General features: G+C 42.1%; 2 protein-coding genes across 11 annotated transcripts in view; one reads left to right on the forward strand and one right to left on the reverse strand.

Annotated features, from left to right (window-relative positions):
* Positions 1-6: 6 nt before the first annotated feature.
* On the reverse strand, positions 7-11,789 carry pcsk1 (proprotein convertase subtilisin/kexin type 1). Of its 2 annotated transcripts, none has more exons than XM_016672576.1 (14): positions 11,288-11,789; positions 10,115-10,219; positions 9,885-10,007; positions 6,363-6,509; positions 5,548-5,624; positions 5,218-5,306; positions 4,735-4,907; positions 3,409-3,621; positions 3,225-3,325; positions 2,898-3,131; positions 1,893-2,050; positions 1,662-1,795; positions 1,388-1,549; positions 7-497 (listed from the first exon to the last, which is right to left on the reverse strand). In XM_016672576.1, the coding sequence occupies exons 1-14, from the start codon at positions 11,474-11,476 to the stop codon at positions 60-62; spliced, it is 2,343 nt and encodes a 780-aa protein (XP_016528062.1). In that variant the 5' UTR covers positions 11,477-11,789; the 3' UTR covers positions 7-59. The 2 variants fall into 2 exon arrangements, with proteins under 2 accessions (XP_016528062.1, XP_007554353.1); XM_007554291.2 differs by having other exon boundaries at positions 7-485; positions 11,288-11,788.
* Positions 11,790-19,964: 8,175 nt separating this feature from the next.
* The window catches only part of cast (calpastatin), a 38,106-nt gene continuing 34,000 nt past the window's right edge, over positions 19,965-24,070 (forward strand). The window contains exons 1-2 of one of the 9 annotated variants that reach the window (XM_016672522.1): positions 19,965-20,085; positions 21,251-21,337. In XM_016672522.1, the coding sequence (XP_016528008.1) occupies positions 20,038-20,085; positions 21,251-21,337 (135 nt within the window). In that variant the 5' untranslated portion in view covers positions 19,965-20,037. Of the gene's footprint in view, positions 20,086-20,410; positions 20,665-21,250; positions 21,338-24,070 lie in introns of those variants that run through there. The other 8 variants (XM_016672531.1, XM_016672535.1, XM_016672524.1 and 5 more) reach the window with 8 other exon arrangements.

Genomic DNA, 24,070 nt, shown 5'->3' on the forward strand with positions numbered 1-24,070 from the left:
TCTCCTCTCCTCTCCTCTCCTCTCCTCACCCCCTGCGTCTCGCGCCTTCTCCCCGGTTTCTACTCGTCGTCCAGCATTTCGAACAGGGCCTGCAGCAGCCGGTCGTTTCTGTGCTTGTACGGCTTGATGCTGTAGAAGCTGTCGCTGTAGTCACTGTAGAGGCTGTCACCCGGGCCGCTAAACTTGTTGATCAAGTCCAGAGCCTGGTACAGCTTATGTGCTGGGATTTTCGTAGGAAGAGGGAGAAAACCCCGGCTTTGCTGCTGCTGCTGCTTCCTCCGGGCAAAGAGGGGCCTTGCTGCGGCCTGGGGAAGCTGCGGCGCGGAGACCTGTTTGTTGAAAGCTGTCTGAAGGAGACGTAGCAGGGCCAGGGAAGGGGGCCGTGGGGAGCCGCCGCCTGAGGTGCTTTTGGGCTCCTTCTCTGAGACCGAAGGAGAGGGTTCTGCAGCCTCGGCGTTCTGACGGGGGCGGGGCTGCGTGGGCTCCTGTGTCACCAACAACACACAAAGAAGACACGGCTTTTGGTCATGACGCAGATTGTAAGAAAAAGAAAGAAAAAAAAAAGATAGAGATAATCCTCAGGATGTGCGTGCGGATTGGGTTGTGTTTCATTTGGCTCTGGCAGAACTGATGTGATGGCGTGTAAGACAAAAAATTTGTCTCATCTTGAAGGACTGGACAGAGAAGCCGAGAAATGAGTCTTAATCTGAGACGGCACCAGGACCAGCGAGCTTTGAGCCCGCCGCCGAGTTTTGCATCTGATCTTTCTCGAATCCAGCCTTGAAAATACCCACGCTGCCATTTGTCAGGCTACACATACCAAAACCCTCTCTGTGTAAATGTATAAACAGACATTATTTACATAAATGTGATTTTACAAATATCTCTACAAATTTTTGTCATTTTTGTCGTAGTTGAGTACTTCTGGGTAAAATTTAGAAGCTATTTTAACACAATTTGGAAAAAGGCTGTAACATGAAAAAACATGAAGAAAGTGAAGGTGGTGAATATTTTCCGGAAGGTTTTTAAAAGCCTTGAAGAAAATCTATAAGAGTAGGAATCCTAAGTGTACAGCACGAGCTCAGATTCACCAGTTTAGTTAAAGCAGTTTGAATGGAGCAGTCATTATACTGACCTAAATCTAACGAGGAATCTTGGAAATGAATGTTTTACATGCAGCTGCTCTCCAGCAAGTCTAACTGTGGCTGAATTTGCAAAGACGAATGGGAGTAAAAAAAAACAAACTCTCTGCACGTCCAAGACGTATTACTAAAGTCCTAACGCTGAAATTGCAGCAAAAAGTACTTCCACTCAAATCCCAATGAAAACGCCTCAGAGCTTTTGGCTGTATGACGACGTACAAAAGCTCAAAAAGCTCAAGGCTCACCTCCATCATGTCATCCATGTGCTCCACGCCACGCCGGTCATTCTGAACGGCGTTGTAAGGAATGTAGACTCGAGGTTTCTTCATGTGTTCCGGCTTTTCCGATGTTCCGTGGAGTATCAGCTTCCAGTTCAAGATCCGCCCCTTGTTCTCCATTCGCCCCGACTGCGTAAAGGAATGAGAGTGGCTTAAAAAGCAATAGGAGACACTCAATAAATCTACAAAACAAGCAATATTTATGTACTAATTTGTAAAATTAAAAAACAAAAGCCCTCACAGTATCTGTGATCTTCAGTGTCCAAGTGCCAGCGGGGTTTTCTCCCCACGTGTGTACCGACATAAAGTCCCAGTTCTTGAAGCCGTTGGATGACGTGTCTCTTTCTCTCTCGGCCAGAAGCACAGTGGTTGTGCCTGAGGCGACACCCAAAGGAACGGACGGTTTACGACTACATCGGGGTTTATTGTTTTGCCACACACCCTCGTGTTCATATGCGTGCACGTCTCTGACCTGCGGGGGAGGTGAGCGTGATGTGCAGGTCTCCTCTCCGGGTGTATTCGATGCTGGCCTCCACCTGCACGTGCTCCAGGGAGCCGATGGCGTTCTCCTGGCCCTCGCAGGCTTTGGTGGGGATCTCTATGGTGATCTCTCCCGCCGCCTTCAGCTCCCTGCGGAACGCATTGGATTAGCTTCGACATAAACAACCCTTCGCCACAAACCCAAGGACGTCACGTGGCTCCTGACTCAAGACATTTCTATTATTAAAGAAGGACAATTATTAAAAGCATACAGTGTTATGTTTAAATTTGGAGGAGTAACAATCATCTTTTTACAGGCTTGTTTGTTATAGTAGTCTTGTATGTATTTTCTTTATTTTTTATTTTTTTGCTTTGCATTGCCCACAAAGAAAATTCTATTTTTCACCTAAATATTAAATTATAATAAATTTCTTTCACCTGGGAACTGTAAGGCTTTTTTTTAATTGACTTTACCCAACATTTTCACAGACCTGCTCATCATCCTCTTGATCTTGCATAGCTCCACACTAGTCAGGATACCCACACTAATCAAGTCTTGACACCTGATCAGTGTACTTACTGTCCTAGTTGCACTCGTTGCATGCTGCCATGTTACGTGTTTAGCGGCAGTCACAAGTGCACACAATATGCGTCTGCAGATTTAGCAGCATTTGGTCATTCATTTGCAAAAAGCAACTAATCCCAGTCTCTCCCAGATATGAATGAAAGGATTTATGTGTTGGAGCTGGCAGGAAGCCAGAGGGGCCGTCCAGACCGCTAAGCAGAGCAGAGGAAACGGAGAGGCAAATCTTCGGGATTAAACAGCGGCAACGCAAGGTAATCAGAACATGTGTGTTGGGGATACTGAGACTGCTAATCCACCAGTAAACTGAAGAATCAACATAAAGTTTTTTTTTTTTCTTCTTACTCTAGCTCCCTCCTGTGCTGGATCCATGCAGCAAAATATATCATCTCTGCCTCAAGATGTTCTCTGTACCTCGGCTGGAAAGAGTCGTCTCTGACGATGCACTGCTTCTTCTCCGGCACGTGCCTCCACACGGCTGGGTCTGCGAGGTCCACCAGCGCTTTGGCGTTGAGAAGGCCGAATCCGAAGCGGCTGTTCACCATCAGGCCTGCTCCGTTCCTCTTCCAGCCCGGGTTGTTGGCCAACGGATCGAACTCCGAGGTCCACACCACAATGTGCTGCAGGTCTCTCCACGTGAGATCCGGACTGAGGCAGCAAACACAAGCAGACCAGTGAGCGTTTTATTGGGACGTACAAAACAAAGCTTTGATTTGCTAAATGACTTGCAGAGTCTCGTACTTTTGTTCCAGGGCGAGGGCAAAAATCCCAGCAGCCAGTGGGGCGGAAGCTGAGGTTCCAGTGTGAGTCTGAGTGCAGTCGTTGTGAAGATCGGCACTGGTCTGAAGGCCAAAAACAACAGCGAAGAAGGCTCGATGAAGAAAGTCCTGAGGTAGATGATCTCTCTCTCTCTCTCTGTACTTACAATCCTCTGGTCGGTGTAGTCTCCGCTGCTGTACGCCGTAGCCAGAGTGGAGGAGCACTTCTCGGCGTACCACGGGGACAGGCCCTGCTGGGAGGCGCTGCTGATTGAGATGGTGAAGATGCTGTCTGTGTAGCCGTCGCAGTCACAGTTATCGCCCTGGCGACCTCCGTTACCCGATGCCCAGACGAAGATGGAGCCTTTCCCATTGCGACCCTACACACAAGGCCAAACAGAGAGCGAAAGGAGAATACTGGGTTGTCGGAATCAGATATTCTCCTGCTGGTTAGAACCTAAAAATGATCCTAAACAATGCATTAAAACTGTTATTTTATATGAAAGTTTTTTTTTAAAAAGGGACAGCTTAGGATGCAGTTTGATGGTTCTAAGAAAGAGTTCAATTAGCATCAGTGCCACGTTTACAGCTGATGACATTTTGTCATTAAAATCTTCACACTTAGCAGCTCTCTGCATTGTTTCTATTGATCCTGTTAGAGATTTTTTGGTATTATCATGTTGTTATTACTTTAGTTCATATTCAGTCTAATGTTAATTAATAGTTAATCAACATTCAGTCTATAGATTATTCTGGAGGCCACATCTGCCTGTTTGTCTTCATGTGAAACAGTTAACTCTGTGTTTCCCAGACCTTAAATTATGTTTCCACAGGTGCCTCCTTATCAACCGGAATACTCCCTACCGTAGAAACTGCCTGTGTGCAGCAATATTTTGTCTCTGCTGTCTTCCTTACCTATCCTCCCTCTTTTTGCTTAATAATAAAAGACAAGCTGTAACCAAGGGTCTTTAGGACGCTCAGTGAACGGCTCGGAGGAGCAGTTTACTGAGTCTTCTCCTTTTGCAAAAGCTTGGTCATAAAATTCATATACGTTGTCTCTGGTTCTTTTATAAAGGTTCAAGAAAAATAACTATAAGATCCTGATCCATTTGACCCTCACCGCTGCTGCATGTAATTGCTCCTGTTAGCAAACCCCACCAGCTAAATATGCCGCAGTTTGCAGAAGTATTCATACTCCCTGAATTTGTAACCGTTTTGACATGTTACATCGACAAATATCAGAGTGATTTGGGGAATTATTTGCACAAAGTAACGCCAAATTCTGAAGCAAAGATTTTTTTCAAAAAAAAAGAAAAAGAAAAAAAGTCTTACATGCATTTGTATTCATTACCCCTGAGTCAATTCTAGACCAAAACTTTGGTACTGTTACAGGTAAAAGTAATGATGTAGCAATGTCAAAAAATGTCAGCGGGTTTGAGGGTACATGTACACTTTTCTAGTACAAAATGGTATTTGTGTTACGTTTTCTGTACCTGCTGAATACCGTATTCAAATGCTTTCTGGGCCAGGCGGCCAGGACCCTCCACGGTCTTGCCGTCGTCGTTGGGCCCCCAGCTGGCGCTGTAGATGTCCACATGGTTGGGGTTGAACCCAATGGAGCTCGCCTCGATGGCGTCCGTCACAATCCCGTCCAGCATGCGAATTCCTGAGGGTAAATATTAAGAGAGAAATATTAAAGGTTCACACACTTTTTCGGCTGCAACATTATCTGAAGGAAAAACGACATAAAAGCAGCCACGTGGCGTGAAGGAAAAGGTTTGGACGATCAGGGTCAAGTTGAGAGTTCAGAGGAAGTCAAAGGTGAGACAAAATCTAAAATACTCGAGTTACGTCTTTAATTTCAAAACTGCCGCTTCTAAAAACAAAGAAAAACATGAGGCAAAACACACGCAGTGTTATGAGGTGGTGAAGCTGAATGGATATGTTCACATTTAGCCCAAATCAAAAGCTCTCACCTCCGACCTTGGAGTTGTACGCCACTCCGACGCCACATTTGTTGTTGTCAGCCTGCATTGCAATCTCCCCTGCACACCGAGTGCCATGCCTCAGAGGAAAAGAGTGAACCACAAATATCTTAATTTCCTCTAAGAAAGGTTCGATTTTTACCGAATAAATAAATAAATAAATAAATAAATAAATAAATAAATAAATACCTAAATCAACTATATCTTCTGTAAATAGTCTCTTTATGGAAGATTTACCCAAATAAATAAGTAATAAAAAAAATCATAACAAATTTAACTTGTACAGCACATTTCGGTTCAGACTGGTTAATCTGGACTTACTTGTTTTCGTTGGTGGAGTCGTATCTGGGGAAAGGATCCGGATCATTGTCGTTGAAATCGTAGCTGGCTGCCGGATCCTTAAAAATAAATAAATAAATAAATAAAAGGGTACAGGGTGATTTTTTTCATACAAAGAAGAATCTGATGCAGAATATTATAATTCTGTAATTGTTTTGACAGACAGTTTTGTCACAGACTGACAGGCTGCCGCGGTCTTCCTCAACCTGCTCGTTTCCTGTTTGTCAGTCTTACAGAACAATGAAATAAAGAGCTTCACTGTCATCCTGTTGCCTCTGGTTCACAGTAACAGCTTCCATATCCAATGAAATCAGATGCCTGCGACTGTCATTTTACTGCTTATAAATTATGCAAACGAATGCTGACAATTTGCCCTGATTATTATGAATAAGCATCCTGCCTGATTGATCTCTGGATTAATAGGCATTAGCCTAATTGCATTAGGAGCTGTTGTCATACATCATTCCTCATCTTTGCTCTCTGCTTTTCATTGCTTTTCTTTTGCTGTGTGCACGGCTCCTGAATGCGCTGCTTTCATCACACCATTGATTGGAATATTTTTTTATGAAATAATTAAATAATAGAGCCAGAGAGGCCTCGCAGATGCAAAAAAAAATAAATAAAAAAAACCCCCAAAGAAATGCGTTTTAAACTCAGCAGTTACGAATTCAAAAACCTCGAGGCCCCTGAGCTGACAGGCATCAGCGCGCTCATCAGCGATGTGTCGCCGGCGCGCGTCGCCATGGCGACGGCAGGCCCAGACGACGGAGGCTGTCTCCATGGAAACGGTGTCTTACGTAGTTGGCATAGATGTCTGTGTGGTTCCACTCCAGCCCGTCGTCGAGGACGGTGATGACCACTCCCTTTCCCGTGATGCCCTTCTGCCAGACGGGGATCACGTGCAGGTCCAGCTTCGGCAGCGAGGACGACGACCGCGTGTCTTGCTGGATGTGGAGGACAGAAGAAAAAAAACAACAACAAAAAAAACTTAATAAATAATTATAATTAGAAAAAACAACAACCTTGTTATCTCTCGCTGACCGCTTCACCTGAACAAGACTTTTCAGGAATTATCTTAATGAGCGTCAGCTGAACTTCTCCTCCCTCCGCCCCACCGAGTCTGCTGACCTTTACAGACATTCATCACTGGGCTTGTCGGGCTTTTTTCTTTGTAGGAGTTTGAATCCACTCCTGCTGCTGCACAACCACTCACAGGGAAGAGTGTGACTGGAAGGTCAAAATAATCGAGCCTTTTGTGCTTTTCAATACAACACCTTCACGCTCAAGACTCACGCATGGATCAGTGGGGCAACGGGGGGAGGAGGGGCTCTGCTCACGTTTAGTGATTCCATGAATATAATCAAGGATGACTGAGAGATGGCGTTCCCTTTTTCCCGCTTTGAGAAGATTTGTGGTTCAGAGCTGGTAGAAGCTCAGACTAAAAAAAAAAAAAAAAAAAAAAGATCTCTGCACTTTGTGCGTTGTGCAGCAGAACGCCTCCCCAGATATGAGTCATCCCTGCGATGCATCGGCCTCTGCGTTGATTCCCTGCTTTTTTTCTCCCCCTCCTCCTCTCACCTATCGCAGCTCTTTCACTCAGGACAAGAATCCGTTCCAGCTGTGGACGATTCGCTTTAAAGCAGAATGTATGACGTTAACAACAAATGCACAAAGAGATGCACTATTAACACAGACCGACGACCTCGCAGCCGTGCATGAGGGAGGAATTTCAGGCCACACATATGAGTCAGCCCCTAATTAGACTCATGCAGTCACCCACTCATAGCAGATAAAGACACTTCATCTCTCGCTCCCCGCTGCAGCTCTCCACCTCTGATCACAGAGCTCCACCCTGACTCCAGTATCGCTGTCACTGCGGTCTTTTATGACCTCTCAGTCTGTGTGTTATCTAATCATTTTCCTTCGTTATCCTTCCTCTGTAAGGAAACGCCTTATGCCACCATGTTAAAAACAGAGGGATGCCTCTGTTCAATCTACTGCCGGGGTTTTTGTTGTCGTTTTTCTTGCTTCCAGCCGTAACCCGGTCCTCCCGGTGACACAGATGTGCTTTTGATGTGGAAATACAAAAAGCGGCGATTTGAGGCCGATCCCATTAGTGTCATCATCCCTCGTCGGCAAAGCTGATTCATCTCAATTTGCCTTCTCGGTCGCCCCGAGCATGACTCATGTTCTGTTAGTGCAGGTGCAAAAAAGAGTCGAGGCCCAGAGAACGGATCTGTCTCTCAGACGTCCACACATCTAATGAAAAGAAGAGTCCAATTTGTGGAAAGAATTCGAAGACGTTTAAGCCCCGAAAATGGCAAAAATAAGGATTTGCTCTCTTTGGTAACTGATCGGTCTCACCTGATTGACCTGTTAATCCAGGTCATGTGAGGTGATCCGGTCAATAACAGAGCACATCTGTTCCCTGTAGCTTAACAGCTGATGGTGAACACGCTCCTCCTCTGCCTCCGTTTGCCACTTTATTCCCAGAAAAGTAGCTCAGAGGATAAAATATTCATGGAAATTAATAACTTTAAGTTCTTTTTTCCAAGGCATTTTACTTTAAAATGATTTGTTTTCAAAATGTTTTGTCATCAGATAGACTTGGCTCAATAACAATCTTATACTGGACAATAAACTGTCCCAGTAATTACTGTGGTAAATGATAATATTGCTGTTGTTGAGATGATTTTCAAGTGACGTATTGATAATGGCATAATAATGCCCCCTCACAGACCAATAAACTTTCATTTTGTACAGAAGACTCAACACCGGAACAGGAAGATGTCTTCAGTTTCCAAAATAAAACGTAGTAACCAAAAACAATAAATGAAACAGGGAAAAAAAATGAAACCATAAATAAAATGGATTTGGACGCAGCTGCAAACAAAATAATCTTCAAAAAATATGAACCATCAGGACGGGAAATTATAAATCTAATTTTAATTTATCCTGCAATTCACTGATTAACTGCTTATTGTGTGGTTTAGATCAGTCCACCGACTTTACATGCAACTTTAAAATGCATCTCTGCTCTAACACACTCCAGTCAAACGGATGGAAAGCCTCCTTAGTAAGTGATCAAGTTTAGCGGACGCTTTGCATTGAGTCATGTGTGTTATTCAGGTACATTAGACCGAACACCACTGGTTAAGAACAGAGCACGTTCATCTGTTGGAATGGCCCAGTCAAAGTCCAGATCTAAGTCCAATCGAGAATAAAACCTGAAAGCTGAAGTTCGCGGTCACTTCGTTCAGCCACACTAAGTTTCAAGAGGTGAACACAAACGCATGCAACACTTTTTCAAATGTTTGTATTTAAATATTTTTTAAAAAATCAAGTGTGAACTTTGCACTTTGTGGGATTTTACGTGACAGATCAACGTGAAAAAGTGCAGCACGTTGAAGCGGAAGGAAAAGGATAGTTTTCAAGACAAATAACTGACAATAAAGTGCTGTATGTTTTTGCACTTAAGCCTAATTTAACTGTTTACCCCAAATGAAATACAATAGAAAACAACTAGCTGTCATAAAAGAAATCATAAAAGCTCAGGGGTGAAAAGAAGGTGGGAATGTATGAGAAAGGAGGCTTTGATTGTAATCTTTTGTCTAACTACATGCCCTCAGACAGCTGAAACATCCCGTCGTGGTACAAATTAGGATTTAATGCGTTGTGCTCTGGCCTGCCCCATCCGACAGGATTACGGCCTCTCCAAACCCTCTCATCTTCACAAGGGACCGTGTGACCAATTAAGCAAATAGCTCTTTTGGCTGGAACTGCCTGACAGAATGCTTTGTTTTTTTTTTGTTTTTTTTTGTCCCTCCATATTGTCATCTCATGTCCGTATGTGTGCATATGCAGCATATTCACTGTTTATTCTCTCCATCACAACACTTGGATTAATTCACACAAGCCAGCTGATGCTTTACGTGTGAAAAACGCAGAGGTGTTCCCATTAATCTCCACTCGAAAGGCTACGGGACAAAGCGGCGAGAGCGTGGATCCGTCCAGCTCTCGCAGGGCTTTAAAATGCATGCAGGTCTCCGAGGAGAGCAGACAATCCGCAGACGAACAGACCCAAAGTACACAACATGTGACCAGGAAGTAAATGACCACTCACAACACTTTTCACGCTTGAGCCTCAATCACAAATGTGCAACATCCACACACCGATGCAGCTCTGCGCCTCTTGCCCAGCTGAGCAAGAGGATGCTGGAGTTGAGCCACCGACTTCCAGACTTAAAGTCACCTCTGACATAAAACCGAACGTGCTCAACTGGGCCTTTCGAAAGCCTTGAAAACAAACGACAACTCACCAGGTACCACTGCTGGTTCCACATGGGGTCGTCAAAAAGTTTGTCCACTGAGCAGTCCCTGCATTCCCTCAGGGCCGCCCGCTTGCTTCTGCGCTTCTCGTACTGCTGCTCTGCCCACAGCACCTGGGCCGACAAACGGAGAGGTTTGATTTCTCTGAGGTCTCTGAAGACGAGAGAGCTCCAGCGCGCCCGCGAGGTGCACAGAACGACCCCGAGACTTAAAAACCCACCCGGTCATCCTCCGAGAGCTGCCTGGTGATGTGCTCCGCGCTGCGTCTCATTCTGCGAGGGTGGCTGCCGTGTTTGAACAGGAAGAGGTTTTCCAGGGCCCCAATCTGCAGAGAGCGTCAGATGTTGGACAGATAAGCACGCTGCTCTACAGGAAGTAATAGAAAGTCAACCATTTGGTGATGCACTCTTATTTCTTAGCTCTTTATTTCGACTAATTATATTATATTTAATAATACATGATTGTAGATCAATTTGTAACAGGATAAGCAGTGGCTCCTTTACAGGTTTTCATTCAAATGAGGATAAAAATAATCCACACAGATCAGACCAGCAGCTTCAGGGACATTAAAGCTCGCATCGGCCAAACCGTTGACATATAAAGGCTCAGACCGATTTTAATCTTAACACATACTGCTTGAAATATAAAATCCTTGGAAATTAAACTGTCTACATATAACTTGAAAGACTGCTGAAGGAGACCAATCGATGCCCAGTGCAACAGGCTCCAAAGAGTTCAGACCTTTCCTTACTTCTTTCTTTCTGCTACACAAATTCCAAAGCATGATGCTGCCACTACCATGTCTGAAAGCTGGTCTAATCCGACTATCTTCTTCTGCTCCTCTGCTGTGTCTCTACATGACTGGTGGCAAACTGGAAATGTATAGTCGCAAATCAAAATCACTGAGGGAATATCAGCAGATTTAGCACGGTTTTGTCATGTTTAGAATAAGTGATGGACATTTAAAATTTGTACCCTGTGAAGGACAGTTATATAAAGTAACAACTATTATGCATCCTGTGTTGTCCTCCTCCACTATGCCTCTTTAATGAAAAAAAAAGTAATAATAATAATAATAATACAGAGTTTTGAGTCTCAGAGCTTGCTTTTAGGTAAAATAGTACAATTCAGAAATCTTTGACTGGTCCATTTTATTAAGATAAAATAAATAAATAAATAAAAAAAAATCCGGGCCCAGTTATTTTTTTTTTTTTGTCTCAGTGAAATGAGACATTTCATTTAAAAATAAAACCCCTACTTTTCTTGTTCTGGCTCTGCCTACGTTAAAAATACTCCTACACTTTTTTTTTCTTCATCAAATTAAATTATTATTGCAATTATTATCTTGAATTAAAGCTGGTGCTTCAGGGCGTTGGTGCGGTGTGTCGCCTACCTGTCGGACCAGCTGGTAGTCCAGCTCCTTGGCGATGGCCTCGGCTTCGGACAGCCCGCCGGGGATCTCCACAGCCCACTCGTTCAGGTACTGCCTGTCCGCGTAGGACAGCGCCTGGGAGCGGGACAGCGCGGAGCAGAGGACGGCGAGAACACAGCACATCACCGCTGGACGGCATCTCACTTCCATGTCAGAGGGAAATCAGCAAGATGAGAAAAATATATATATATAATCTCCACACACACAAAAAAAAACAAAACAAAAAAAAAACAAAACAAAACAAAGGAACAGGAAAAAAAATTAAAAAAATAAAAAGTCCCTGCGAGATGTAAACGTCGCGCAGTTCTAATAATTACATAAATGGATGAATCAGTCGTTAAATTCAGGGTGTTCCTAATGAAACCCACTCTCTGAGATGGAAGGAACCAGCTTGTTGTGGGAGAGGAAGTACTGCTGAAAGGTAGGGCTTGGTGTCACTGCGCGTCTATCGTCGTGATGATGGTAGGAGGGGGAACGAGGGGGGAGCTTACACGTCAAATTACTGGTACTCTGACGTCAGTCTGGCGTCCACCTCTGTTTAGATTGGGTGCTAGTTCCTGAAGGAGAACGTCTAAACGGGAGGACTAAAAATACCACACGAGTGTTTATCCCCTGAAGAAATAAAGAAAGAAAGAAAGAAAGAAAAAAAAACCCAGCACAGCCACATCCAACAAAGATCCCATCTGATTACATATTCTTCATCATCATCTTCATCATCATCATCATCATCATCATCATGAAGGCGGATGCGCTGCAGCAGCATCTGCCTCACGTGCATTTTCGCCCGCGCGTCGCCGTCATGTTATAATCAAGAGTCGTTCACGCGCGTCTGAGCTTTTTCCCCCCCTCCTGTCTGCTCTGAACAAGAAGCTTGTGCTTCAAGGAACTCTGTCAGGCAGATTCTGCCGTCTGTCTGTCCTCAGGCTGCGGTCGCATCAGGAAAAGCTTCAGCACCCCGGACAGCTCCTGCTTCCCGCCATGAAACCCAGCCGAACATTGACAGGGGGGCTTTCTGGGGTCCAATTCTGCATTAAAACAGCAGATATACGAACTGTGGAACATGCATACCGGGCGTGATCTGGCTTGCTATAGTGCTATGATTTAGATGCAGTGCGTTGCATAAATGTTTGTAGATTTCTGCACATAAATCGAAACAGAGATAGATAGTAACAAATACTATTCCAGAACTTAAGACGTTTTCACGCTTTATGTAACAGTAGGCCTCCGTAGATTCAATTGTGATTTTTTTTAAATTTATTTATTTATATGGTGATGCAACACAAAGTAGTGAACACCTGTTGATTAATGACAGTATTGCATCGTTTTTATTTACTTCTTTTGTTCAGGTAACAATGTTTGGTTTGTCTTTGTGGTCAATATTTGGCACACAGACTTATAATTAAATTTATTTTTGGAAATTAAAACAAGCTTGAACAATGACTATTAGATGCCGGTAGAGGGGAAAGAATCTTAGCTTATCACACAAAGCATCAAAAAAATATAGTAAAGTTTGACTAAAATACCAATGTGAAGTCACAATATGTTACAAATGGGTGTGAATATTTTTACGAGGCGTTCTATGTAGCAAATACGTCTCCTGCTCGTGCAGTTTACTATTTCCTCACTACATCACTTCAGAGACGACATGATCAGGGTCATAAATGTTTTTTTTTTATGGATATTGTTTTATAGTTTGTTGTGGAAAATTTAACACAGGAAAGACCCATGACTCACACAAAACACACACACCCACATACACACACATGCATGTTTGTCTGGCTATCTTTGTGGGGACTTTCCATTGACTTCCATTCATTTCTACAGCCTAAACCTTACCTTTACCCTTTTCCTAACCCTAAACATCACATACCTAACCCTAACCCTAACTAAAACTCAATTCACACCTTAGTCCTAACTCTAACCCCTGACCCAAAAACAGGGTTTCCCCTCGTGGGGACCAGGCTCCGGTCCCCACGAGGAGCAATTGGTCCCCACAATGTAGTATATGTCAGGAAAATCGTCCCCACAAGGTATTACAAACAAACGCACACACTGTGAGTTTTGTTTGCTAATATCAGAGAGGGAATATAAGAGCCAACTTAAGTGCAGTGATGTAATCGTGGTAATAAATGTGTTGTCTGTAACCTGAGCTGCACATCCAGGGAGGTTTACTATGAGAAGGGAGAACAAAACAGCAAAAACAAGCAAAAAAAAAAAAAAAAAAAAAAAAATGTTTATGACTTAAATATAACAGAAACAAGCCATATGAACATACTTAAATGAAAACATTTCTGATGAAACCCCCCTCAAAACAAAGAAAATGCTTTAGAAAGAAGCACATGCAGCCTTTAAAGACAGATGCTGTAAATTATTGGACTCCTAGCAGTCGCTTTAAACCACTATATTCTCTGATGACACCCCAGGCGCCATACGAAATGAAGGCAAGCATTTCCAGCCAGAGGAAGTGAGAATTAAACACAAATTAGCAAACACGAAAATGAACGAGCAGGCCAATAGCCTGGTCACTGTCCAAAAAATGTTGCTCTTTCAAACCCAGACCTTTTCTGACTGCAGCTTAAAAAACTCTGATAAACAGTTTTTCCCCCATAGATTCTCAGTTAGCTTCAGATCTTTATTGGGGGTCTTTTACTCAGGAAAATGATCTGATTTAAGCCCTCCCATTGTAGATCATCATCCTGCTACAAAGTAAATATTTGCCTCCTCATGTTTTTAGCAATCCAACTTTTTTTTTGTTTTTTTTTGTTTTGTACTCTGCCTACAACTGTCATTGTCAGATTTGTTGGCCCTCCTGAAGAATAGCATCTCCACAGCAGGATACAGTCACCAACCACCTTCATGTAGATAATCTGTTCATGGTGCTCATACGGTTCATTTATTATGCCACACATAGCAAGTAGGCTAACATTTTGGTCTTATCGTTCCTGGCATCTATTGTTAGCTTCACAGTGGAGCAAAAATTATCTTTTTTGTTTCAATTTTTGGTTTAATCTGATCAGAGCACCTTGTTCCAACAGACTTTTTTTTTTTTAAATCACTTGATAAAATTATGCAGAATCCAAAAAAAAAAAAAAAAAAAAAATGCACCAAACTTGGTGGTTGCAAGTTTCAGGAGGATGGAAACTTTTGCGAGCCAAAATAGTGCTTTTCTGTTTTATATCACAATCTTAAAAATTTCATACTAATTTTACCTATCAAAACGTGATGCAAATAGCCAGATTAATTAGATAAATAACACTGGGCTCAAAGGAAAAATATATTTTAGAAGTTTTCTTGTGTTTTTTTCCAACTGAATTTGGACTATTTTGCACTGCTGAATCCAAACATGACATCCATTTTTCTCAATCAGGTCAAGTTTTTCTTCTGATTTGATTTAGAGAAATCTGATCTTCTGACTAAATTGATGACATTTTTGTGACATAATCAGTTAATTTCCATTAATATTTCTCATCCAAAAAAGGTTCTAGGAGGAAAAAAAAATTGTTTTCTAACAGAGTGTACTAATTAAATATTACAAACTTGGACTTCTGTAAATTGAATAATAAACACTGATAAGGGCAAGTACATGTAAACTGAACATTACGTCTTGATTGTGTATAATTCTCTGTCTCCTTTCTGTCCTGATGGAGTCTCTCCTCCTGCTCTTCACTCAGTGATTCTCAGGAAACTGATCCACATGTGAGAACAAGTCATGCATTTTGATGCTCATGTTGCATTCATAGTTCAGAAAGTTGACCCGATTGAGCAAAACCAAGGCAATATTTGGATTCAGCTCATCAAAATGACCCTAAAGCAGCTGAGAAGCCCCAGACAATTTTTTTTGGCTGTTTACCAGTGTAATAAGTCTATTGAACAGCTTTTTCCTTTCATAAAAGGACATTATTACGCAGTGTGCCCTCTCATTTTGCTATCTCGTCAAACTGCGACCATTTCAGTTATTCGTGGAAACAGTAACGCCGAGCTCAGGTTGCTTACTGATGGAAACAGTGTGTCAGTGGTTTTAAATGAGTGCAATGATGCAGAGACCGCGGCTCGACTGGAGAGACGGCTGTGTTTTTTTTCCCCCCTCCTTGAAACTACAGAGGCCTCAACAGTCACACACCACAGCAAAGGAACATCATCAACCTGTAACAATGGAGCACAACACTAGTACTGCTGCCGTAGTAGAAGACACTCCAGTTTTCATTTTAATGAGGTGTGGCTTCTCTATAGAGTGAGTTGTTAGTCATTACCTTTGGTCATCTGGTCATGTGCAAACAGGTTCGCGGCGCATCGGCTGTATAATCCATCTTTACCTAGCAACAAGTGTTTGCTCTCACCCAGACTCTCACTCATGCACACAGAAATACCGAGGAGGGGGATAAAAAAAAAAAGAAAAAAAAACACGGGTCAGTTTATGTCAGGAGAAGCTGATTTTGTTCCAGATCAGTGAATCTTTGTTTATACTGATTCCCTGAATTTGATGTCCTTACATCTAAACTGTGCCTGAGCATGTCAGCAGAGAGTGGTGAGATCATCCTTCCTGCACACACACAAGCAAGCACACCCATACACACACACACACGCACACACACGCACACACAACCCCACACACACACACACACACATACACACACACACACACATCACTCACATCAGGCGACTCCAGAGGTCGAGCTGTGCGTCTCAAACTAATTATTTTTCCAGGTGCAGCGAATCGCTTCGCGAAAGGAAGCTTTTAGTCGCAGGGTGACGCAGGTGAAGACGTGGAAGGAGGAGAGCTGACTCAGCGCATGTTAGCTCAAATGAAATCAATTAGGTGTGGCGAATTGATCATTCCTGCATCCCTGCTTGTCTCCTGCAGTGACTGTCGATGCAACTCAAATCATTTTCTTAGATTGTTTTATTTTAACATCATGCAAGACGCCGTCGTAAATTGGAGAACAATCGTGCCATGGACAAGGACATGAATACACAGAGTAGCCACACTTTTCAGATTCATATTGTGTAACAAGTGTGTGTTGGTTTATCACACAAAATCTCAAGTTAGTCATAAATGAGTACTTGAGCAATGTATGTTATGACAAAAGCAGTAAATGACCAGCAGAGGGACTGGACTGGAATATATGCCAGTGTTTGATTAACTTTATTAAACATTGCCTATGGCAAGTAAAAATAAATTATTTATTAAAAATAAATTTGTGGTCTATGGGGAACTTGTAGCAGCTAAAACAACCGTGACCTCGTACGACCGTAACCATACAATTTAAACTGGAATCAAACACAAAGGTGCAGAATCTGCTCCAGTCATTGGTGTGATGAAAGTTTTCAGGCAGCCTTCCACAAATGTCATCTCATATCACCTCACGGCGTAAAATGTCATCTTGGGGTCAGACAGATCTGCTTCGTATTGACAGTGACGCATCGAGGATTGATCTGAGCGGAGGTCTGAACGCTTATCGGGCGGTACGACTTTTTGAATTCACTCTGTACTGTGTGTTTTCGGACAGCACCAGCTGCTGCCCTTTTTGTCTGCCTGTCCGTCTGTCCCCTGCACAGCTGTCTTTGTTTTATGTCCCAGACTTGCGTTGTGTCCCTTACAACGCCATCTAAACTGGTCTTCAGTAGACGTGGGTGATTTTTTTTCTTTTTTCTTTTGTGTGACAGTGACTGGCTGGACTCGTCCAACCTCTCACCTGACAATAATGTTTTAAATATTAGAGAACTGTAACCTCAGACTTTAAAGCTCCCACTGAACTGTTCCTGTCTAAAAGCGACTGCCTCTTGAACACAGTCCTGGCTGGATCCTCAAGCCTATCAACAATTAGGGCTGATAAGAATGTGAATCATTTGTGGTCCTTCCAAAACTAAGCGACACAGGACATTCTGTTAAAGCTTGTGGCATTATTGCTACATGTGAAACTTTTTTTGTGAGTACTTCTCAGAGGTCCAGGTCTGCCAGCCGAATGGTGTTTTGTTCAAGACTTCCAGGCAGTGAATTCAGTTCAAGCTCCATTTGTATACATCCAAATACTGTTTTGTCCCAAATTCCACCTGATGTCAAAGTTTTCTTCGAGAGTCCTACAATCTCTAAGGCTGCACTGAAAAACAGTGTAGAGTCTCTCACCCTGTGTGATGACACTGCACCGTTTCAGTATGTTGATGAAATCCTCATTTGCAGCCAAGCTGCTGCTTGGTGCACAAAAGACATTGAAACATTTACATGCTTTTGGACACAAAGTTAGTTTGTAAAATTTGCAATTTGCGCAGGAAAGTGTTACATTTTTAAGACGTTTTATCACTGCTGATGGATACTTTGTCCTCACAGCATGTTTTCTGGGGTTCAGAATATTCCCAAGCCCACCACTGAGAAACAACTTTTGCCATCATATTGCAGAAATTTAATTCCCAATTACTCTGAGGAGCCCTAATTATTTAACAAAGACCTGGGGAAACTGTGCATCTGCTGAGCTCATTTTACAAACTAATTCTTAGTGCAACACTGGTAAAAAAAAAAAAAATGCTGTTAAAGGGTTAATAGAGGAGCGATGTGATGACTTTCTGAAGGCGGAGTTTCAGAAGAGCAGGAGTTTTTAATAGGGGCCCAATTTCAATCCATAAAGGTACTAAGTTAAATTTATTTTAAGTTATGTTTGATCCATACAGCATTTTCGTAACAACTGAAAGTAACATAGTTACTGGATTGTGCTATGAAATGGCACTATGTGTCTGGAAGATCCATAATACGGCCCCTTTAAATACTACTAACATGCAGTGTGTTCAGTGGTTAGTATTGATGTCTCACAGCTAAATGAATCTGGATTCAAATCTCATCTGGCAATTAATGACCTAAAATTCAGCTTCCCAGAGAAGAGAGACTGAACAAGACCAAGATATTCAATAAATAAGTGTCACAATGTATGTATACGTTTGGCCTAGAAAGTCATGGAGACGATGGTCGACTTGACAGGCAGGCAGAGAGTCACTGACACCCTCTACAGGAAGGAGAGGATATGGTTATTTCTGAATGACAGTGTTTTGGAAAAAGGTGTCTAAGCCACAGGAATAATATAGATTGTAATATAAAGTTTAGTTGGAGATTCACAAGGTGAGGACTGCGGCGGGAGTCAGAGTTTCAAACAACCGGCACGACCGGGAAACGAGCTGCATCGTTCAGATCTGCTCCTGAAACAGAGAAAATGTTAGAAAAACGTCTTAGATTCGTTCTTAATTCGCTGCTCAGTTGTCCAAAGTTTTGTTTTCAGGTGAAATAATCTTTTTTCTTTTCATTCGGAGATCAACGTCCAAAAATTTAGAGGAAGACTGGAGACATATCTTCCAGATGAATGAATAAACTTTTTTCCCCTCATTTCTATGCATCAGGAAGAAACACAAAAATAGATTTCACAAATCCACCACTTAATAGACAATGAATAATCTAATCAATAGATAAAACGTGTGTATGAATAAATTAAAACTTAACATAAATTCTAAAATCTAACTAAACACTTTACATCCTTTAGTTGTTGTAAGGGGCGTGGATATTTGACTTCATGCTCCTGTTTTCCCATGTTGCAGGACGGTGAACATACCATTAAATGTGGTTCTTGAAGTAAAATGTAAAGTGTCCGTGGTCAGTGAGTATTTAGGGGGCCATGTCATCTGCTGAGGTAGGTCGACTTTGTCTCATCAGGTCCAAACTCAGCTACCAGGATAATGTGAAGAACCTCAAGCTGCCCTCTGCTGACCAGCTTTACGGAGACGCTGATTTCCTTTCCCAGCAGGAGGACCGCTCTACCAAATGTACCAATACCTGCTTTTATCTCCGCAGTATCACTGGTGGGTAAACTCAAAAGGAAGATTAGACACTTCAGAGGCAACAAATTTAAAGCAAACTGAGTCAATGAGCCAGGTTCAAAATATTAATAAATAATAACCAATAATCAAAACATCACAGAAATGCAAGTGTCACTTTGCTGGTGTTTCTGCTGGTGGGCTCCACTTCAAGTTGGCACAGGCTGCAAAGTCTCCTTTGGGCCTCATTAAATTTTAGAGCAGCCGCTCAAAAGCCAGATGCCATTTTCAGAAGCCTTGGCTCGGACAGTTCCAGATTTGCTCAGCAGGGGGCAGCATTGTGCTTTGGGAACGTCTCGGATTACTGATCGGAAATAATGCCATCAACTGGTGAGTCAACTTTTCCCTTTACTGTGTGTGTGTGTGTGTGTGTGTGGGGGGGGTGTATCCCGCTTAAGAAAGCCCAACCAGCTAGTAAAACAACAATTTGTTTAATTTTTACTAAAATACGACCCGAAATACGCAGTTCAAGTAGTTTATATTCTTCATTTAATCAATCATTTGAACAAGTTTTCATATATCTGACCAATTTTCAACCAAATATCTGACAGCATTCAACAAAAAGGTCGCAATTAGCGTCACAGAATAAGGTAACATAAACTGAAAACAAGACTGCAAGCTGCAAAACTGTCACACACACACACACACACACACACACACACACACACACCATCATGCTGAATCATTTTTGGGTTTGCCATCTTCTGTAAGCATTCCTAAAACCCTCATTGTTTCCCCCTCCACCAGCGGGAGGAGCAGCTCAGCTTAACTGGTTCTTGGTCACTCACACAGTGATTTCCGAAACACAAGTCGGGTCGCAAAGGGAGCTGGAGAAAGTTTATCCATCCTGGTCTGCAAAGATGCCACATAAGAGGAGAAGCCACGGCCATCAGAAAAACACCAAGGAGGTACGTTTCATCTTTGCTTTCATTACAAGCACTCATAAAGATCCAAACAATGCAACCTGCACAACGACAGACAGGACTTTTCTTTTATTTTTTGGCACGTTTGGACCCGATTCATCCTCTGGACCAGGCAGGAGATACGAGTGACTGAATATTTCAAAGCTACTAACAACCAGCTTGCTTTCTGTCCACTTAGAGGCATGATGACTAAGGCTTCTGGAGCGCTAATGATAACCAAAAAGGCTTTTGTCTTTTCATTTTTGCGTTTCCAAAAAAAAAAAAAAGTAAATATGTTCGCTGGGTGGAGTAGGTCGGTAAAATACTGCAAACAGGTCGCTGCGTGTGGTTTTGATAAGGAGCCCGAAATTCCTTCGAAAGTTGTGAAACTCTCTGCATCCATTGAGTCAGAGAAAGGAAGTGTTGCAGAACAGACAGTGTGCGACAAGGTGCAGTCTGCAGGGAGTGGCACGTCTTTAGGGGAGGCATGACATAAAGCAGGATTTGTTTCTGAGAGCGCAGGAAAAGAAGTGCAGACTTCAGCTTTGCTCCCTCATGGCGTACGCTGCGTACTGGATGACTCTTGTAAGTACACCAGCGTTGCTGTCTTTCTCTCTCTGCTGATTTTTACTCTCCCCCCTCCCCCATCCCTCTGGCAACACTGATTTTAAGGGCAGTACATTTTAATTAATAATTGGCACTCCTTTTGGAAGCGGCGCTTTAATGCAGAAATCCCAGCCCGGCAAGTCTGGAAACGTCTCGGTTCTGCTTTGAAACTTGACTCAAACTATATGCAGTGTTGTAGCAGCTGTATCCTGTCATCAAACATTATTTATACAGGAGGTGTGTGACTATTTAAACTGAGGTAACTTTCTGAAGAGGGGATGTTTTTTTTTATTACATAAGTACTTAAGTTATGCAGTTAATAATAATCTGACATATTTTAAATGAATACTAATGTCTTTTTTTTTTTTTTGCCATTTTGTCCACAAAGCAAAGTAGCATGAGTAACCCACTGAAACAATAGGTTGAAATGGCTGCATCCTGTTCACTGGTTCCACCGAATTCAGATTGAACAACAATAATCATTCTGCCTCCAAAACGTTTGTTCTCATAATAACAAGCTGGTGTGTGTGTGTGTGTGTGTGTGTGTGTGTGTGTGTGTTTATAGCAAGGAAGAGCGGCCGCTCCTCATCTTGAAGTCCATCATAATAGCAAAACTTCATTGTATTCCTCTGCAGTGTCTCCTTATGGCAAGGTACTGATTTCACCTCCTTCTCCTGTCTCACACACACAACTCATTCATTTGCACCAGATTGATGAAATATGTTTTAATCTCATGAAATATAGTTCAGAGGTTTTGAGGGGGGTGTGGGGGGGGGTGTTTCAGTTTAACTGAGTGAATAAAATGAAATGTACTGAAGTGAAATTGCTAACTGCGTAGCTGTTAACTTTGTCTGTTATATGGATGTAATAAGTCTACCCTGTGGGTAGGGTAAGGTTTTGGTTTTTTGTGTTATTTTAGTTTTTTTTTTTTTTTTTTTTAAAAAGGGGGTTTTAAATAGCTTACCATTGTGCTGTGTTCTCTAGAGTAATACAATCCAAAAGTGGGAGCAGCAGACAAAGACTGACTTATGAGAAACTCACCGTGGATTAGTGCTTGTTGTTTTATATTAACATGAAAGGGTGTGTGAGTGTGTGTGTGTGTTTGTCTCCCTCTGCTGTGTACAGTCACAGTCAGGTAAGCCTGGGTTATCTGTCACCCGATGACGAGATAAAGACTCTCTACGGATTTGCACAAAGTTATTTCTTAGCTCATTTTTCTTCTGGAGACTTTCAAGGCTTTGGAATGCTTTTATTGGAAAAAATCAAGCTTTCATTAAGTTTTTTTTTTCTCTGTGTCTTATAATAAACTTCTCATGTTTTAGGTCAGTTAGAATGACCAAAATCATTTCTACTTGCTAAGACTAGTAAGGTGTATTTTTACTACTTTCTTATATCCAGATGTTTACACTAAGATTAATTTGCCATTAAATCATTTGTGGAAAACCAGATGACGATGGGGACGCTTAGGAAGCTTTCTGATTAGCTTAAAGTTTTTCGATTAAACAGAGGCACACCTGGTTATATACTTTTGAGCAACTCCTCAAAGACACTGTTTCATTGTGTGACATCATGGGAAAAACAAAAGACATCAGCACAGAAAACCAAGTCTGATTCACTCTTGGCTACAATTTCCAAATACCTGGAGTTGCCACAATAATCTGTCCAAACAATGATGTTAAAGAATAGACACTGTGGTATTGTCCAGCCTTCGTGTCGTGCAGAGAGGAGACCGTTTTGGGTCTGAACTGTGCAGATCAACCCCAGATCAAAACCAAAAAGCCTTTCGCTGATAAAGAAGGCGTCATTATTCACAATCAAACGAGTTCTGTGTCAGCCTGGGCTGAAAGGGAGAGGAGAAGCGTTTACTGCAAGAGCAAAACAAAATGAGACAATTACACTTTGGAAACAGACTCACAGTTTTATGGAGATGCGCTCTCGGTCTTAAAAGTCTTTCGCCACAACGAGCACAACGACGATTCAATAAATGGATTAGGTAGTTGCAGTCTCTGCCCGAGAAGCCGTTTTGAAGCAAAGTGATGCTGACAGCTTGTGATATTGGATTTGATTATGGCTGACAGAACAACTCCATTTTAAGGAGGCAGAGTGACATCAGCTGCCACGTCCTTGTTAACGTTTTCACATGAATTCGCTTTAAGGGCGAACGATTAAGACGAGTTTCATGAACTTTTTACTAAGTGTGTGCAGTGTAAGATGTAGAAACCACATTTATTTTGATGTGGGATTCACTTTCACCGTGCCGACACACTCTGAGCGTCCTATGATCGCTTTCTAAATAATCTGATGTGCTTTTTAATTATTTAAGTTTCCTGTTTTATTTTTAGACTTCTTCCGTTTCTGCTTCTTTTTTTTATTCCACACATACAGATTTCAGATAATCAAACAAGTGTTTTTTTGTGTGTTTTTTTTAGATATAAATACGGAGAACAGTTTTTAAATTCTGTTTTTTTTAATGCAACCAAGAAAATGGCTGCATTTTCTTGGTTGCATTAACCTGGCCCAATGATAGAAATGTATCACCACCACCCCAACCCCCCCTCCTGAAATCATGAATTACCTATAATTATTATCCACCTTCCTTGGAAAACTTTTCAACTGGCCACACCTGCGTCTGATTACTTCAGGATCTGTAGAATCAACGACTGACGGCACGAATTCGGTTAAATAATCTCAATTACACGTCCTCAATATGTCAGTCAATCTAAAGAAATTCAACATAAGTCGAGAAATTAACCCGTTAAACCTGGCCAATGGTGGCTCAACCGCTTATTAGGTTTAGGAGCCAATTAGTTTTTCCACATAGGCCAAATAATGGAAATCATTATTTGCTTTTTTTTTTTTTTTAATCTCTTCAGCTCATATCTTTGTCTGATATTAAAGTTTGTTTTGACGATTTGAGACATGTTAGCGTCATAAAATTAGAAAACACAAGAAATGTGCAAGGGTGCAAATACTTTTTCACAGCATACGGAAGCATTGCTCAGTTTGTAAATGTATGAACTACAGCGGGTGAGTGGCTCTAAATATAAAGAGGAACCCACAGATTAGCAGCAGAGTCCAGTTACATATACCGCACTATATACTAGGATACAGTGATGGCATCTTCTGGTTTCTTATTTATACCTCAGTGACTATATTTATATTTTTTTAAGGTTGCCTGCTGAAAAAAAAAAAAAAATCCAAAACATTCATTTCCGTGCAGGTGTTGAAATGAAACTGTATTCACTGAACTTTCAGATAAAGCTCTGCTGATTTCTATCTAAATACCTGTTTGGGATGCATCTGCAGCAGAAAACATTCATTTCCCATGGTGCACCAGCTTGTCTAGCAGGTTCATTTATCTGCGGTGTTTTACGCAGCAGAAGGC

Source organism: Poecilia formosa, unplaced genomic scaffold (genome assembly GCF_000485575.1).
Source record: "Poecilia formosa unplaced genomic scaffold, Poecilia_formosa-5.1.2 Scaffold62, whole genome shotgun sequence".
NCBI classification, from domain to species: Eukaryota; Metazoa; Chordata; class Actinopteri; order Cyprinodontiformes; family Poeciliidae; genus Poecilia; species Poecilia formosa.